The sequence below is a fragment of the Canis aureus genome, chromosome 29 (assembly GCF_053574225.1).
Source record: "Canis aureus isolate CA01 chromosome 29, VMU_Caureus_v.1.0, whole genome shotgun sequence".
NCBI lineage: Eukaryota > Metazoa > Chordata > Mammalia > Carnivora > Canidae > Canis > Canis aureus.
The window spans coordinates 25,143,484-25,159,120 of record NC_135639.1 but is presented as its reverse complement, the minus strand read 5'-3'; the positions used below and the strand labels follow the sequence as shown (position 1 = coordinate 25,159,120).

General features: G+C 42.9%; 1 protein-coding gene across 1 annotated transcript in view; it reads right to left on the bottom strand.

Annotated features, from left to right (window-relative positions):
• Window positions 1-466: 466 nt before the first annotated feature.
• STN1 (STN1 subunit of CST complex) overlaps window positions 467-15,637 on the bottom strand; it is a 62,507-nt gene continuing 47,336 nt past the window's right edge. The window contains exon 10 of the mRNA XM_077877761.1: window positions 467-534. Coding sequence (XP_077733887.1) covers window positions 482-534 — 53 coding nt within the window. The 3' untranslated portion in view covers window positions 467-481. The remainder of the gene's footprint in view (window positions 535-15,637) is intronic.

Below are 15,637 nucleotides of genomic sequence, written 5' to 3'. Positions count from 1 at the left end.
GCTAATGCTTACTGTGCGTATCATACTTTAACCAAACTGAGTTTGCTCCTAGGTGAATCATAAATAGAAACTACACCAGGTAGAGTTGTCACACAAAGGAAACTTTATTTGCAGCCAATAAGGAGAACACAAGGAATAACTTCCAAAGCCATGACTCCCTGGGCAAGAGTGAATAGGTTCTTTTTATTTAGGGTTAGGATGAATATTTAGAAAGGGGAACCTTGTCATTATATGTAAAGGTTCCCACGGGCATAAGCTTGCTCATGTGCCTTAAGGAAACATGACTATACATACATTGCATGTTCTGTAAGTGATGCTTGTGATCTGCCTTGAGTGGAGATTTTACTATTTCATTGAGGTAAAGGTAACTGTTGGTCTCTTGGACTCCATGGGTCACTCCATGGTCCATCTGTGCAGGTGTGAGTTGGGGGTTAAGTTCAAATTGGTGTGGGTGGGCTGGAGCTCTTCATCCCAGCAGTTGTTAGTGCTGTGAGGGGTAGTTTCTGTTTCTTCCTGGGATGCTATGCCTGTGAGCTGCAAAGAAGAGCGTAAGGAAAAATGTGGAACCAAAGTCAGTGGGTGGGTTTAGGCAGGTGAGCAGTAAGAGTCAGGTCTTGGGGTCCAGCTGTTGACAATGTGACACTGAACCCTGGCTTATGAAACAACTTGACAGAAGACACTACTTCCTCACTCCCCCCGACCTGAATAATTATTTTCTCACCATATGAATGTTACTACTATATTTTTGCCAGTATTTCATGGTGTGTGTGTGTGTGTGTGTGTGTGTGTGTTTCTTTTTTTTTTATTTTTTTTTTATTTTATTTTTTTTATTTTTATTTTATTTTATTTTTTTTTAATTTTTATTTATTTATGATAGTCACAGAGAGAGAAAGAGAGAGAGGCAGAGACATAGGCAGAGGGAGAAGCAGGCTCCATGCACCGGGAGCCTGATGTGGGATTCGATCCCGGGTCTCCAGGATCGCGCCCTAGGCCAAAGGCAGGCGCCAAACCGCTGTGCCACCCAGGGATCCCTGTGTGTGTGTTTCAATCTTCCTCATAATAGCTGTTCTTTCTGACTGCATATGTGGCAGAGGAGTGTGGTGCAGAAGGAGGGTGGGTCTGGGTTTGGATTCCTGCTCTACCATTAATTCTTTGTGCAATCTTTTAACCTTTGCGAGCTTTGTGCAAGTCATTATTTACTCTTTCTAAGCTTCAGTTTCTTGCCCATAAAATGGAGATAATAAAACTTAATTCAGAGGGTCATTGTCAGGTGAACATGAAACAATTTGTGGAAAATGGTTAGCACAGTGTGGGCACGTGTTAAATCTTCAATAACTATTAGCCGCCGCCACCACCATCATCATTACTACTTACTAAAATGAGTACATTTGTTCTCTGGTCCTGCTGGTTTGTAAAGACCATACATAACCTTCATCTTCAAACATGAAGCAACTTGGATTCATTGATTCATTCAGTAACGATTGAGTGCTTGCTCAATGAGCAAGTTAGACCAGAGCTCCACCCTTAAGGAACTTCCATTTTTAGTGTGATTTGTGCATTTGCAAATTTCTTTCTGGGTGGAATCATCAGGTGGTGGTTGTTGTTGCTCTTTCACAGAGGCCTGCTATTTCAAAGTGTTCTTGCTTGTTACTCGATTATTGATAGATCTTATTAATAATGGCTTGAGGTCTTCTAAGCTTTTCCTTAATAGTATGTGCTCCTCTGTGGGCACTGCGTTATTTATGTGCGGCACTAGAAGTGCATGTTCATCACCAGACTTCTTTGCATATGTTTTTACAAAAGCATTAAGCTGTTCATTTTCCGTGGAGTGAAACAGAAAGCCTTGTTTTCACGCTCTGCTGTGTTTAGTCTCAAAATGTCATTGTAGCTTGGCAGGGTCTATAAAACTAATTTGCAAAATTTACTACACAAAACATATTTAGGACTTGGGTAATTTTTATTGCCATAAAAGGTGACTTCTCAAAACAACTAAACATCATTGTTCTCTCTTGCCTTGGAGTGGGCTTTGAATAAGCATTTCCAGTGCATTGCTTCTGTCACCTATTGTCAGTGAGGCTAATGTTTCAAAGAATTGGCCTAGGGTGGGATATTTGATATTTTGTTCTGATCAAGCTCATCATATTCAAATTTTCTTCTTCTTCTTCTTCTTTTAAAGATTTTATTACTTATTTTTTTAATTCATGAGAGACACACACACAGAGAGGCAGAGACACAGGCAGAGGGAGAAGCAGGCTCCACGCAGGGAGCCCGACGTGGGACTCGATTCTGGGTTCCCAGGATCAGGCCCTGGGCCGAAGGCGGCACTAAACCGCTGAGCCACCCAGGCTGCCCAAATTTTCTTCTTAAATATCCTGTTTTTCACTAGTGAAATTCATTTTTAGTTTTTAAGGGTAATTTTAAAAGCTTAGTTGAAGAAGATCTTACATGTATATACATTAGCTATTCAGGCACATCCCATGGCTAATGTAGGATAGTGCCTCAATGAGAAGAATAACACAGAAACTTGTTACTGCAAGACTGATGAGTGCATGATAAGGAGTGCAGTTGCCCTGTGGTCACCGATGTGTTCCCATTTGGAATTATAACACATTTGGATGTGGATATTGTTGCCTGAGTTTTAAACATAGTTAAAACATAGTTTAGAGGGGCACCTGGGTGGTTCTGTGGTTGAACGTCTATCTTTGGCTCAGGGTGTGATCCTGGGGACCTGGGATGGAGTCCTGCATCAGACTCCACACAGGGAGCCTGCTTCTTCCTCTGCCTATGTCTCTGACTTTCTCTGTGTCTCTCATGAATGAATAAATAAAATCTTTAAAAGCCAAAAATATAGTTTAGAAATTTGAATTTTTAGGGAGTAACATGTAGCAGCATTCTGTTTAGATGTGTATAGATGACTTATAGACGTGTATCAGACACTGGCAGTACCCTGCCCATGTCATCTCAGCCCATTCCAGAGATCTGCAGCTTCAGTGGACCTTCCATACACAGTGGCAGCCTGTCCCCTCAAGCACCTGTGTTTCTCTGCTTGGAACTTTCTCTGGCTGTCCTCTTCAGAAGCTATAGTCCCTCTGAGCCACATACAACCAGGAGGAACTAGAATTGGTGAATAAATCCCTCAACTCATTCCTTAGACAATCCTGAGGTGTGTCCACATAGTCTCTCGAGGGGCACAGTTGGATTGATCATCAATTGCCCAAAGTGCTAACCTGTTCATTAACATACCTTCATTGGCTTTCTCCTTTTCCTGTCTCACTTCCCCACACCCTCATCATGCTTCTCCAGATTATGTTCCTCCAAAATTACTTGCATCCAAATCACTGACATGGGACGGCTTTGAGGGGAGCCCACAGTTAGACGCTGTGAACATTAAATGAGGTAGAAGGATTCCCATCTAACAGATAGGGCTGTGGTGGGCACAAAATGAAGTGGCTGTCCAGTGCACAGTAGTTCTCCCAGTTACCACACCTATGCTACCTCTTTCCTTTTGAAGAACTGTTCTCCTTCCCCAAAGAACTGCCTCCCTGGCCACAGTGATTGGTTGAGATTGGAGACTTGATCCAAGCCATGAATAACACCCCACATCATTACAATTGTAATTGTCCATTGAGAGAATGTAACCCACATTGGAATAACCAGAAAACTTCCCGGGATTTTTCTAACTGATGCTACGAGAAGAGAACTTCTTTCCTCTCAGAGCTATGACGTTATGAACCCAGAACTGACCTCAGTCATCTCTCTTACCACACAGAGAAGCCTGCTCACAATGCAAGAGTATACAGTGAATTCTCAGAGAGGCAAGGGATGAGCACTAGAAACATCTCAGTGGCATTGGAATCTCTAGGACAGTCAATCCTAAACCAGCTCCACTCTGTCCCTCCCCACAGTTTGGTTATGTGGACTTCTCTAACACATCACCGTGTTGGCATATGCTAGTTAGAGACTTTATCACTTACAACCAAAGACCCTTACCACAGATGTTTAACTCTGGGGCAGAAAGTTGGTTTGGGAGTGAGAAAGTAAAGCAGGAGGATCACTGTTTAGATACCATGTTTTTCAGTCCTACAATTTCCATTTGTTTTTTTTTTTTTTTAGTTTCCAGATTTCTCCTGAACTTCTCATCTCTTCACCCAGTATATGCATCATTCACTGTAGACTCTTTAACATATTTGTCAAAGTTATTTTCAAGTCCTTGTCTGCTAAATCTAACATCTGTTTGAGCCTGTTTCTATTGACTGGTTTATGTCTTAATTATGGGTCACACTTTTCCTTTTCTTCACATATCTAGTCGTTTTTGGATAGTGAACATGGTGAATACGTTCTAGACACTGGACGCTATTATCTTCCTCTGATGAACATTGTCATGCAATAGGCAGAGAAATTATTGGTTGGATTACATCTCTTAAACTTACTTTTAGGGGTACCTGGGTAGCTTAGCGGTTGAGCATCTGCCTTTGGCTCAGGACATGATCCCGAGGTTCTGGGATCAGGTCCTGCATCGGGCTCCCTGCAGGGAGCCTGCTTCTCCCTCTGCCTATGTCTCTGACTCTCTCTGTGTCTTTCACGAATAAATAAAATCTTTAAAAAAATGTTTATGACTGGCTTTTAGGTTTTATTAAGATGGGTCTATTTTAATTTTAACCTTAGTGGCAGGGTGAATGCCTTAGTCAGAGATCCAGTCTTTACTCAGAATTCGGCCCTTGCACAGTTTCAGCTGAAAGCTTGAGCTGTTTACCAAACTGCTATAGCTTGGTAAGACTTTCAACTCCAAATTCTGTTTTCCCTGTGATAGGCAATTGTGGAAATCTCTGCTCAACCTCTCTCAGCCATTGGCTGTTGTTTTCCTCTTAGAATCCTTAGAGTTTCACCTGGACACGTACATCAAGGGTCAGCCAAGGATTTGAGAATAGTTTTAGCACCATTTTTGGGGGGCTTCCCACTCTGTGACTGAGTCTTTTCCAGAATTTTCTCTTTAATCTTCAGTCACTTTTGTTGCAATTCCTCAGAATCATTAGTCCCTTAATGACCCATACCCTGTGTAATGTACAGGGGTTGAGAACCCTGTTAGGGGTTCTCAAAATGTGGTCCCCAGACCAATGGCATTAGCCTCCTGTGGGAACTGGTTAGAAATGCAAAATTTTGGGCTCCACCCCAGGCCTAGTGAATCAGAAACTCTAGGGCTGGAGCCCAGCAATCTATATTCTAACAAGCTCTCCAGAGAGCTTGTTTGAGAATGAGTGCCTTAGGGCAAAGCTATACAGGACTTTCCCTTCCTTTACTATCTGGATGCTCTCCAATGCTGTTAAATAGGTTGGTGGGGTTTTTGTGTGTGGATGTGGGTGGGGGTGTCCAGAATTTGTAATCATTATTTGTAGAAGGGATTAGCCATAAACAAGCTACTCCGTCAGATGGGAATTTGGACGTTCACTTTTCAGGATACATTCTATACTATATACTGTTCGATTTTTTCTAAGAATCTATGTTCTTTGTCACTTAAAATACAAATTTAAAATACTTTTAATTGCGATTTGAATAGAATGTTTGTAAAATCCTGGAAGCACTTTATCGTTTTATGGAACACAGCTTGAAAATCTCTAGTTTAAACCATATGATTGACAGTATGGGTGGGGATTAGCTTCAACCATGCATAGGAGTATCTCTATGGCAACTGTCACCATAGCATCAGGCCTAGGACAGAAGTAGTAAATGAGCTTGTACAGGGTCAGGAGGAATGCAGTGTGGTATCTTTCTGAGTCCCATTCCAGGAAATCCCAGAGACATGCCTCATACCTTGACAGAAGACTGCAGATAGCAGCCGGATGAAAATGACCTCTTTGCTAAGAGCTGGCTGCTCATTGCCAGCATTCCAACCTGTTTTCAGAAGGAGGCTCTTCACTCCTGTGCCCCATATTCATATCAGCTTTGGTTGATCAGGTCTCACGTGTTAACATTCACCTGCTGTCTTTGCTCTTCCATATAAGTACAGGGACTCCCCCTCAAAAGGAGTTGACCTTAAGTTTTTCAGTATGCCCACCCTGCCAGACCTATGGAATGAAGAGGAAGTTCATCTAAAAAATCACCTCGTCTTCTCTTCCTCTGCCTGCACCCCCACACAGACCTGCTGGGCTAGCAAGCAGGCACTGGGCAGTGCTTCCTCAACTTTAATGTGTACACGGGTTCCCTGCAGATCTTGTTACAACGTAAATCTTGATTTAGTGGGTGTTACGGGCTGAACAGTGTTCCCTCAAAATTCATATGTTGAAGTCCTAACCCCCACTACGTTAGAATGTGACTGCATTTGGAGAGAGGGTCTTTAAAGAGGTAATTAAGATTAAATTAGGTCATTGAGGCAGGCTCTAATCTACCTAAGATGACTGATCTCCTTAAAAGAAGAGGGGAAAGGGGGCGCCAGGGTGGCTCCATCAGTTAAGTGTCTGCCTTCAGCTCAGGTCATGATCTCAGGGTCCTGGAATCGAGCCCTGTGATGGGCTCCTTGTTCAGTGGGGAGTCTGCTTCTCCCTCTCTCTCTGTCCTTCACCGAAGCTCATGCTCTCTCTCTCTCTCTCAAGGAAAAAAAGAAGAAGGGAAGACAGACACAGAAGGAAGACCATGTGAAGACATAGGGAGAAGATGGCCATCTACAAGCCAAGTAGAGAGGCTCCAGAGGAAACCAACCCTGCATACACCTTGACCTTAGACTTTAAGTCTCCAGAACTGTAAGAAAATATATTTCTGTTGTTTAAGCCACCAGTCTGTGGAACGTTGTCATAGCATCCTTAGCTGACTAATACAGTAGGTCTGGGGAGGGAAATAATTTGCATTTCTAATAAGCTCCTGGATGATGCTGATACTGCTGGTCTAAGGACCACACTTTGAGTAGCAAAGACCTGGAGAATGTGATCCCTTTTTGTTTGATGGCAATGTCAACAGCTTCCCAAATCACTGAGTCTGTGGGGCAGAAGAGCGCTTCTTTCTTAAGCTCTGCCTTCCTTAAGATGGCTAAGGCAATTGTCTCAGCCTTTTTTATTTGCATTACTTTTGAGATATTATAAATATAAGGAACCTTTCAGGGGATGAGGTTAGATTATATAAGCAAATTAGATGCACTGGATAATAACAATACATAACTGGGGAACTCACACTCCATCTAATGTGGGCAGCTGCCACTCTCTCTGACCCAGAATATGAGCCTTTGTCATATTTTCCAAAGTTTCAAGAGAAGCTAGAAATTTAGAATTTTACATTAAATCTCTAAATTTTCTAACTTTTTTTTTTTTTAAGATTTTACTTATTTATTCATGAGAGACACAGAGAGAGGCAGAGACACAGGCAGAGGGAGAAGCAGGCTCCATGTAGGGAGCCCGATGTGGAACTCAATCCGGGGTCCGGGGTCTCCAGGATCACTCCCTGGGCCGAAGGCAGACGCTCAACCGCTGAGCCACCCAGGCGTCCCTAAATTTTCTAACTTTTAAATGTTGGCAACTCCATCCATTTATTTTTGAGATGTGAAGCAAACGAGCTCCCTGAGGTCCTGGACATGTTCTTGATTTGTATCTTGTTTTGGGAACATATGTAGGTAAAAATTCATCAAGCTGTGTGATTAAGATTTGTATAATTTACTCCTAGTAATTTATGCCACAATAAAAAATCTGCATGGGAATGATGCATATCAACCTCAAGGTCACCTGTGGGGTGGAGGCGAGGCAGGAATGGGGTTAGTTCTATCTACATCCCCATCATGTTTCTTTAAAGAGATAGAACTGAAGCACATATAGGAAATCATCATAGCTGTCTCAGCAGCGTCCAGGTTTTCTGCCTCATTTTGTTCTGTGTTTGAAATATTTCATAATTTAATATTTTTAATATTAAAAAATAATAATGCCTGAGAATACCAATACTATACGGGCCAAACCAAAACTTCTGGAAGTTTCTGAACTATTCTTTTGGTCTTGCTCTGAGGCTGTATTGCTGTTTAGATAAGAATGTTCATGGGCCTGACCCAGCTGTCCTACATGTGTCAGTAAATACCTGTCCTCCCCATGCCATGTGTGTGACATGATGTGATCCTACTCACTGAGCCCAGCATCCTATAGGACTTTCTTACTAGAAGCAGTGTTCTCACTGTAGCTTCAGATGTAGTGAAAATACAGTTTATACATCAACCCAAATGTGAAGACACTGTGTTGGGTTCACAGTTCAGGGCTACCTGAGAATAGGCTTCTCCGATCTTAAAAGCAATACAGCCTAATGGTTAATCTCACTGGGTCCAAACCTGGCGCTTCTGCTTACTTGTTGCGTACTCCCTCAGGCAAATTAATCTTGGCTTCAATTTCCTCACATGTAACACGGGAATGATAATAGTATCTACCTACCTGGGTTTACGTGAAGATTTAAGTTTGCTGAGTGATGGGTGCATGACTTTCAAAAATCATCAGCTATTATTAAGTACTTTTTTTTTTAAAGGTTTTATTTATTTATTCATGAGAGATACACAGAGAGGCAAAGACACAGGCAGAGGGAGAAGCAGGCTCCATGCAGGGAGCCCGACGTGGGACTCGATCCCGGGTCTCCAGGATCAGGCCCTGGGCCGAAGGCAGGCGCCAAACCGCTGTGCCACACGGGCTGCCCTATTATTAAGTACTTAACATTAGTGAAGTTTTAGTTCAAATATCTGCTACATTATGGATTAAATTTGAGGTCACAGCATTAAGAAATTGATAGGTGACCACCAGGCCTTGAAGAGAAAGTATTTTCAACTCTGATTCAGGAGAAATGTGATCAGTCATAGATACCGTTGCAAAAGCAGAGGTGGGTAACACTCACTTTCTGCCTTCAAGAGACTGACCTGTTTGCATCCTTTGTGAAAGACCCCAAACTGCTAAATTAAAAGTTAGGGGAAAAGAGTCATGGAGGCTCCAGGCTGGTTCACTTACTGGCTGCTGAAACCTCAGGACTAGGGCATCTGCCCCTCCCTCTGGATGGTGGCGTTGCTACAGCAGCCTGGCTTGTTGACATGCAGTGTTGTTGTTTGGGGCTTGTTGCTCAAGGTAGTTATATTCCTCCCAGGAACAGCACCCTGCTGGCAGCTTTGTGACCCAGAAAGAGCTTTAGCAGTGACTAATAAAGCTGTGAAGGATGCATGCACCCAGATCCAAGAAAATCCATTCCCTAAAGGAATATGATTTCAACGACTTCTTAGTTGGTGCTTCTTTGCCTTTTAAGCCACAAGCATTAAGTTTGTCTGACATTCCCATTATCCCATTCTGCATTCTCCAGTAAGGCTGTAAACCCCTGAGTAAATCACTGAGACAATCACCTGAATGTAAGAGAGAAGAGCTAATTACCTCGGAGAGTGCATTTCCTATGTGGGTCTTTCCTTGAATCTCAGGAGATACATTCTTGGAGCATTCCTGCTGTCTCCGGTTCAGAAGGCCCACAGATGTGCTGGACTGTCTGTCTTTCCCTTCCATTGGCCTAAAAACTCCTGTGGCATGTCCTATTGTCTGCCCAACAGAACTTGGGAGTTGCCCTGGCCATTCCCACTCTCCTTCACCCCTAAATGGGTAACCCAAACCTCCTACTTCATTAATGTCTTTGACATCTGTCCACGTGCCATGGCCCCAGTTCAGGCCCCAGGGCCCTTCCCTGGTTCCTGTCGCACACACAGGCTCCCTGGCCTACCTGCCCTTGAGCTCACCCTTATGCAATGCTCCTCTACTCTGCTGCCAAGCGGGTCTTTCCAAAATGTAAATCTGATGCCAACTCTCAGCTTAAAATCTTTTAATGCTGTCCCCCTCCCCCCACCCACACACTGTATTCAGACTAAATATTCCCAGTATTGCCAGAATTCTGAGTTGTCAAGAAAGGCCAGAAATCTGGATTTTTATGTGAATTCCCCCTGCCATTTTGCTTATTTTTAGAGCTATTACATTTTCACATTAAAAAAATTAGAAAACATTATTGCAATAAGTCTTCCACCCACTCCTGGCCCCAATTCCCTAACTGACGAGGCCACCTCTGTTACCAGTTACTTCTGTAGCCTTTCAGACATACACAGAAACACATGCATACACATTCGCACACACACACTTTTTTTAAAAATATAGATGATAGCCAATTTTTAAAAAGTTTTTATTTATTTATGATAGTCACAGAGAGAGAGAGAGAGAGAGAGGCAGAGACACAGGCAGAGGGAGAAGCAGGCTCCATGCACCAGGAGCCCAACGTGGGATTCGATCCCGGGTCTCCAGGATCGCGCCCTGGGCCAAAGGCAGGCGCCAAACCGCTGCGCCACCCAGGGATCCCCGCCAATTTTTTTATGATATAAAATTTTAAACTTCTGAGGGTCAAATAGGACGCATTTGGATCCACAGTCATAAATTATGTAGGCATGTGCTATGACCCACTTGATCGAAAGTTGCCTGAAGACAGGGGTGAAGCTTTTTCTTGGCATCCCCCTCTATACCTGGCATGATGCTTTGCACATAGCTAGCACTCAATAAGTGCATCCATTTATACACTTATTAAACACCACTCTGTGCCTATTGCTGGGTCTGTCACAGACCTCCAGGTGAACTGTGACAAGGGCACCCTCTGAGGAAACATGAGAGCTGTTAGTTAAGTCTATCTAGGTAAGTCTCCAGCCCTGGGGAAACATAACCAGAACTCCACCGGCTATAGGTTCACCAGCCCCACCCCCACCCCACTTTCCCTGGTTACCTGATTCTACAACAAATGGACAGAAAAAGCAGATCACTTCCTGTTCACAGGCTTGCCCCGACGGGGTTTCTGCTTGTGCTGACACCAGCATTCCCAAGCCAGCTGTCATTCCCAGAAGTGGTGATTCCATTTTTTGCCCTCCACCAGGTCAAGGCAAGCTGGAACGGGCCAGAAACCACAGGCACAGGCAGTTAGCTGACTCCTCCTGGGGCTCTGGGCTGGGCTGGGCTCCTGGAATGAGTAAGGCCTTTTCAAGCTTCTTCACGTTGGGAGAAGACTCACTGCTCAGGTGGTTTGCGGCCCTTCTCCTAAGTTAGATCCTATTTGCTCACTAGCCTGTGGGCCCGGTCATCCCTGGCTGGTTAGCATGCAGGACGTGGCAGAACAAGGTAATAGGTTCAGTTCATGATATGGTGAACCCTGCTGAGGAAATGTAACAAACTCTTATCACAGTTCTCCTGCTCCCCAACCCCCCATCCTTGAGAAGGATGTTTCTGCCATGACACAGGACAGGTGGGTGTCACAGGCAGCATGCTTCTGTGGAGGGGTCATAGGCAATCCCCCTGGAACTGTGCTGTGACCTCCTCTCTTTCTCTCCCACTCAAGAGGCCATTCTGGAATGTAAGTCGGTGGGAGCATGAATTTGTTCTAAGACTCACTTTGAATATATTCTAATTGTAGTGCTATATGAATCTTACTCCCAAAACTCATATAAGTGAGACTTGTCATATTCCTTTCTTTATTTCAAGTTACCTTGAACTTAAAGACCTCATCCTCTGTGCAGGCAGGAAAATAATATTAGTAGGTAGCAGGTGGAGCAGCCTCTCTCTCTTTCCCTGGGGATGTGTGAAAATCCAGGAGGTTACATAGACCTGGAAAACAGAGACTAATCCACTCTTCTCCTGAGACCAAGTGTTCTGCTGACATACCCCCAGGCTGTCCCTGCAGAGAAGGCTTGCACAGCTTCCATTCCAAGCTTGGGAATCTTGGCTAACGCAGGGAATCTGAGGCCAAAGTTCTAAGCCTCAGAGAGACACCACAAAGCTGCTGCATAGAAGTCCTGCCCTCCTGCCCACCTGCCTCAGGCACCGTAGGGAGTACATTCCGGTCTGCAATGCCTGGAGTCCACTAATCTCCAATCCCTCCTAGGCTCCAGGCTTCCAGAAAACATAAGCCAGGTTGTCTGCACAAACAACTTCTGCATTTGGCCCCCAAACCAACCTCCCCGAGGCAAGGCTGGCTTCCTGCTCAGAAAGAAGAAATTAAACACAGGAAAAACAAACCCCCGTGCAAAGAGCTCAAAATATTATCCTACCACCTAATTTGTATTAGAATAAACTAATCATTCACAGATTTCTGTACATGACAAAATTCAGTACTCATCATGAGTCCATTGTGGCACACGTCACAGCTTATGCGGTGCCGCCATTGCTTTGTTCTAAAGTAGAGCAGGGGAAAAATGGATCTTCTGTCCTCACCCTTGCTTTATTTCCCCCATTCACTGATTGTCCTTGGAACAAAAAAAATAAAAACCCTTCTCCCTGAGGAAGTGATTTCTAGGCAGAAGATTATCAAAGGGGCTGCTGCCCAGTGCCCCAATTAATTGGACCAAATCCAGTCAATGATGAAAATACAAGCATCACCTTATTACGATAATTCTGCAACACTGATTAAAGTGGAAGTGGCATTAAAACCATTTCTATTCCTAAAACTATCTTCTCCACTTAATTAGCACTTTCTTAACAATCCATTTTCAAATTAATATGGCTAAGGACAATGTCAGTGAACCAGAGCTGAATAGTCTCTGGTCTAGGAGAGGTCTGCATTGATAATATGATGACTGCCTTCATGTATTAGTGTATGTTATATTTGGGCAGGTAAGAGACCCAAGCACTTGAAGTAGCAAAATGGAAACCTTGAGGTTTGAGTTCTTCACGATGTTTATTCAAGCTGTGCATCAACTAGGATCTCAGTAGCAGGTCTGTGGACTGGTTCTGTAGCTGACACCACTGCAGAATATAGGATCAGGGCCATTCTCAGCCTCTTCTGGAATCAATGCTTACTATCCAGGGCAAAAGTGCATCTGTCTCGAGGTTGCCCATAATGACAAATACTCAAGACTACTCATACATAAAAAAATATAAAAGCAAACGAAACCCAGAAATCATTTTTACCTATCAGATGGTTGGTGATTAAAACCACAGATAGTACATATTATAGATGAACTTGCAGGCAAACAGTAGATTCATAAATCATTGATAGGAGTATAAATGGCCCAGTCTTTTTGGTGAGTAATGTGTCAATGTCTATTTGAATTCTTAAATGCTCATGCCCTATTTCCTGGCAGTTGCATGGAAATGTACCATACAAATATACTTGCAAGTATATGGCAAGAAAGGAAAACTGTATAAGGATGTTTCCTGAAGAACTGGTGGCAATAGAAACAAACTGGAAACCAGTTAAATATTTCTCAACAGGAATATGGTTAAATACATTAAAGGACAGCCACGTGAGGGAATTTTGTGATCATTTAAAAGGATGTGGTCAGGAGCGCCTGAGTGGCTTAGTTGATTAAGCACGCAACTCTTGGTTTCAGCTTAGGGTCATGAGATAGAGCCCTGCTTTGGGTTCTGTGCTCAGCAGGGAGGCTGCTTGAGGTTCTCCCTCTCCGTCTGCCCCTCCCCCTGCTCACATACTTCCTCTCTCTCTCTCAAAAATAAATAAAAACTTAAAAGAAAAAAAGGATGTGGTCAAATAGTTGTTTTGATGACTATAACTCTGTAATATACGGTTGGCCCTTGAACAACAGGGGTCTGAACTATACAGTTCCACTTATACATAGAATTTTTTTTGATAGATACAGTACTCTAAATTTATGTTCTCATCCTTATGATTTTTAATAACATTTTCCTTTCTCTAGCTTACTTTATTATAAGAATACCATATATAATATATGTAACATACAACATTTGTGTTAATTGACTGTTTATGTTATTGGCAAGGCTTCCAATCAATAGTAGGCTATCAGCAGTTATGTTTTTGGGGAACCCAAACTTATGTCTGGATCTTTTTTTTTTTTTTTTAAGATTTTATTTTATTTATTTATTCATGAGAGACACAGAAAGAGGTAGAGACACAGGCAGAGGGAGAAGCAGGCTCCTGGGGAGCCTGATGTGGGATTCGATATCAGGACCCCAGGATCATGCCCTGAGCCAAAGGCAGACATTCAACAGAGCCACCCAGGCATCACTATACCTGGATCTTGATGGCACAGGGCATCAGACCCCTAGCCTCCATGTTAAGGGCCAATTGCAGTTTAAAATCAGGAAATGTGATGCCTGTGACTTTGTTCTTTTTCAAGATTGCTTTGGCTATCTGGGGTCTTTTGTGGTACTATACAAATGATTGTTTTTTTCTATTTCTGTGAAAAATGCCACTGGAATTTTTATAGAGATTGTTTTGAATCTTTAGATTGCTTTGGGTGGTATAGACATTTTAACAATATTAATGCTTCTAATCCCTGAACATGGACTATCTTTCCATTTACTTGTGCCTATTTGAATTTCTTTGATGCGTGTTTTTTTTTTTTTTATGATAGTCACACAGAGAGAGAGAGAGAGAGAGAGAGAGAGAGAGAGAGGCAGAGACACAGGCAGAGGAAGCAGGCTCCATGCACCAGGAGCCCGACGTGGGACTCGATCCCGGGTCTCCAGGATCGCGCCCTGGGCCAAAGGCAGGCGCTAAACCGCTGCGCCACCCAGGGATCCCCTGATGCGTGTTTTATACTTTAAGTATACAGATGGTTTACCTTCTTGTTTAAATTTATTCCTAAGTATTTTATTGTTTCCAATGCTATTTTATTTATTTATTTATTTATTTTTATTTTTTGTTTTTTTTTTTTAATTATTTATGATAGCCACACAGAGAAAGAGAGAGAGAGAGAGAGGCAGAGACACAGGCAGAGGGAGAAGCAGGCTCCATGCACCGGGAGCCTGACGTGGGATTCGATCCTGGGTCTCCAGGATCGCGCCCTGGGCCAAAGGCAGGCCCTAAACCGCTGCGCCACCCAGGGATCCCTCCAATGCTATTTTAAATGAGATTGTTTAACTGCATTTTAAAACAGCTTGTTAGTATATAGAAATACAACAGATTTTTTTACAACTGGAAAATAAAAGGACGTGGTTAATCTTCATGCTAAAGTAGAAAAAACCTCTAATATAGAGGAATAAATTAAAAGCCAGGATATAAAATGCTGATATATTTTTTTCTGGAAGGATAGATGAAATAGTAATGTGGTTATTTTTCTAAAAATATACATATAATCCAAAAAAGAAAAAAACAGAGTACCTGGAAAGTGGTAGACCATTTCTCCTCATTCTTTGTCCTTATTGATATGTATTTTAAAAAAAAAAAAGTTTTTTGTTTTTTGTTTTTTTTGGTCTTTAAGAATGAGACATGAGGCTACAGAGGCGCCTGGGTGGCTCAGTGGTTGAGCGTCTGCCTTCAGCTCAGGGCACCGTCCTGGAATCTCGGGATTGGGTCCTGCATTGGGCTCCTGCAGGGAGCCTGCCTGCTTCTCCCTCTGCCTCTATGTGTCTCTCATGAATAAATAAATAAATCTTAAAAAAAAAAAAAAAGAATGAGGCTGTATGTGTATAAAAGTTGAAACATGTCTGTGACAGATTGTGCTTTCCAAAAATGGCCAGGGCAATATTCCTGGTTCTATAGGCCCTTCTAGAACTTTGTTACTCCCGATCAGGAGGTGGTTTATTCACTCCTCTGGGTGGGACTTTGACAGCTTTGGCAATGAGAAAACCACGGAAACGACACTGTGTGACTTCTGGGGCTATGCGCAGAATGGCCATACAGCTTCTATGAGGATCATGCTGTCTCTTGGGAT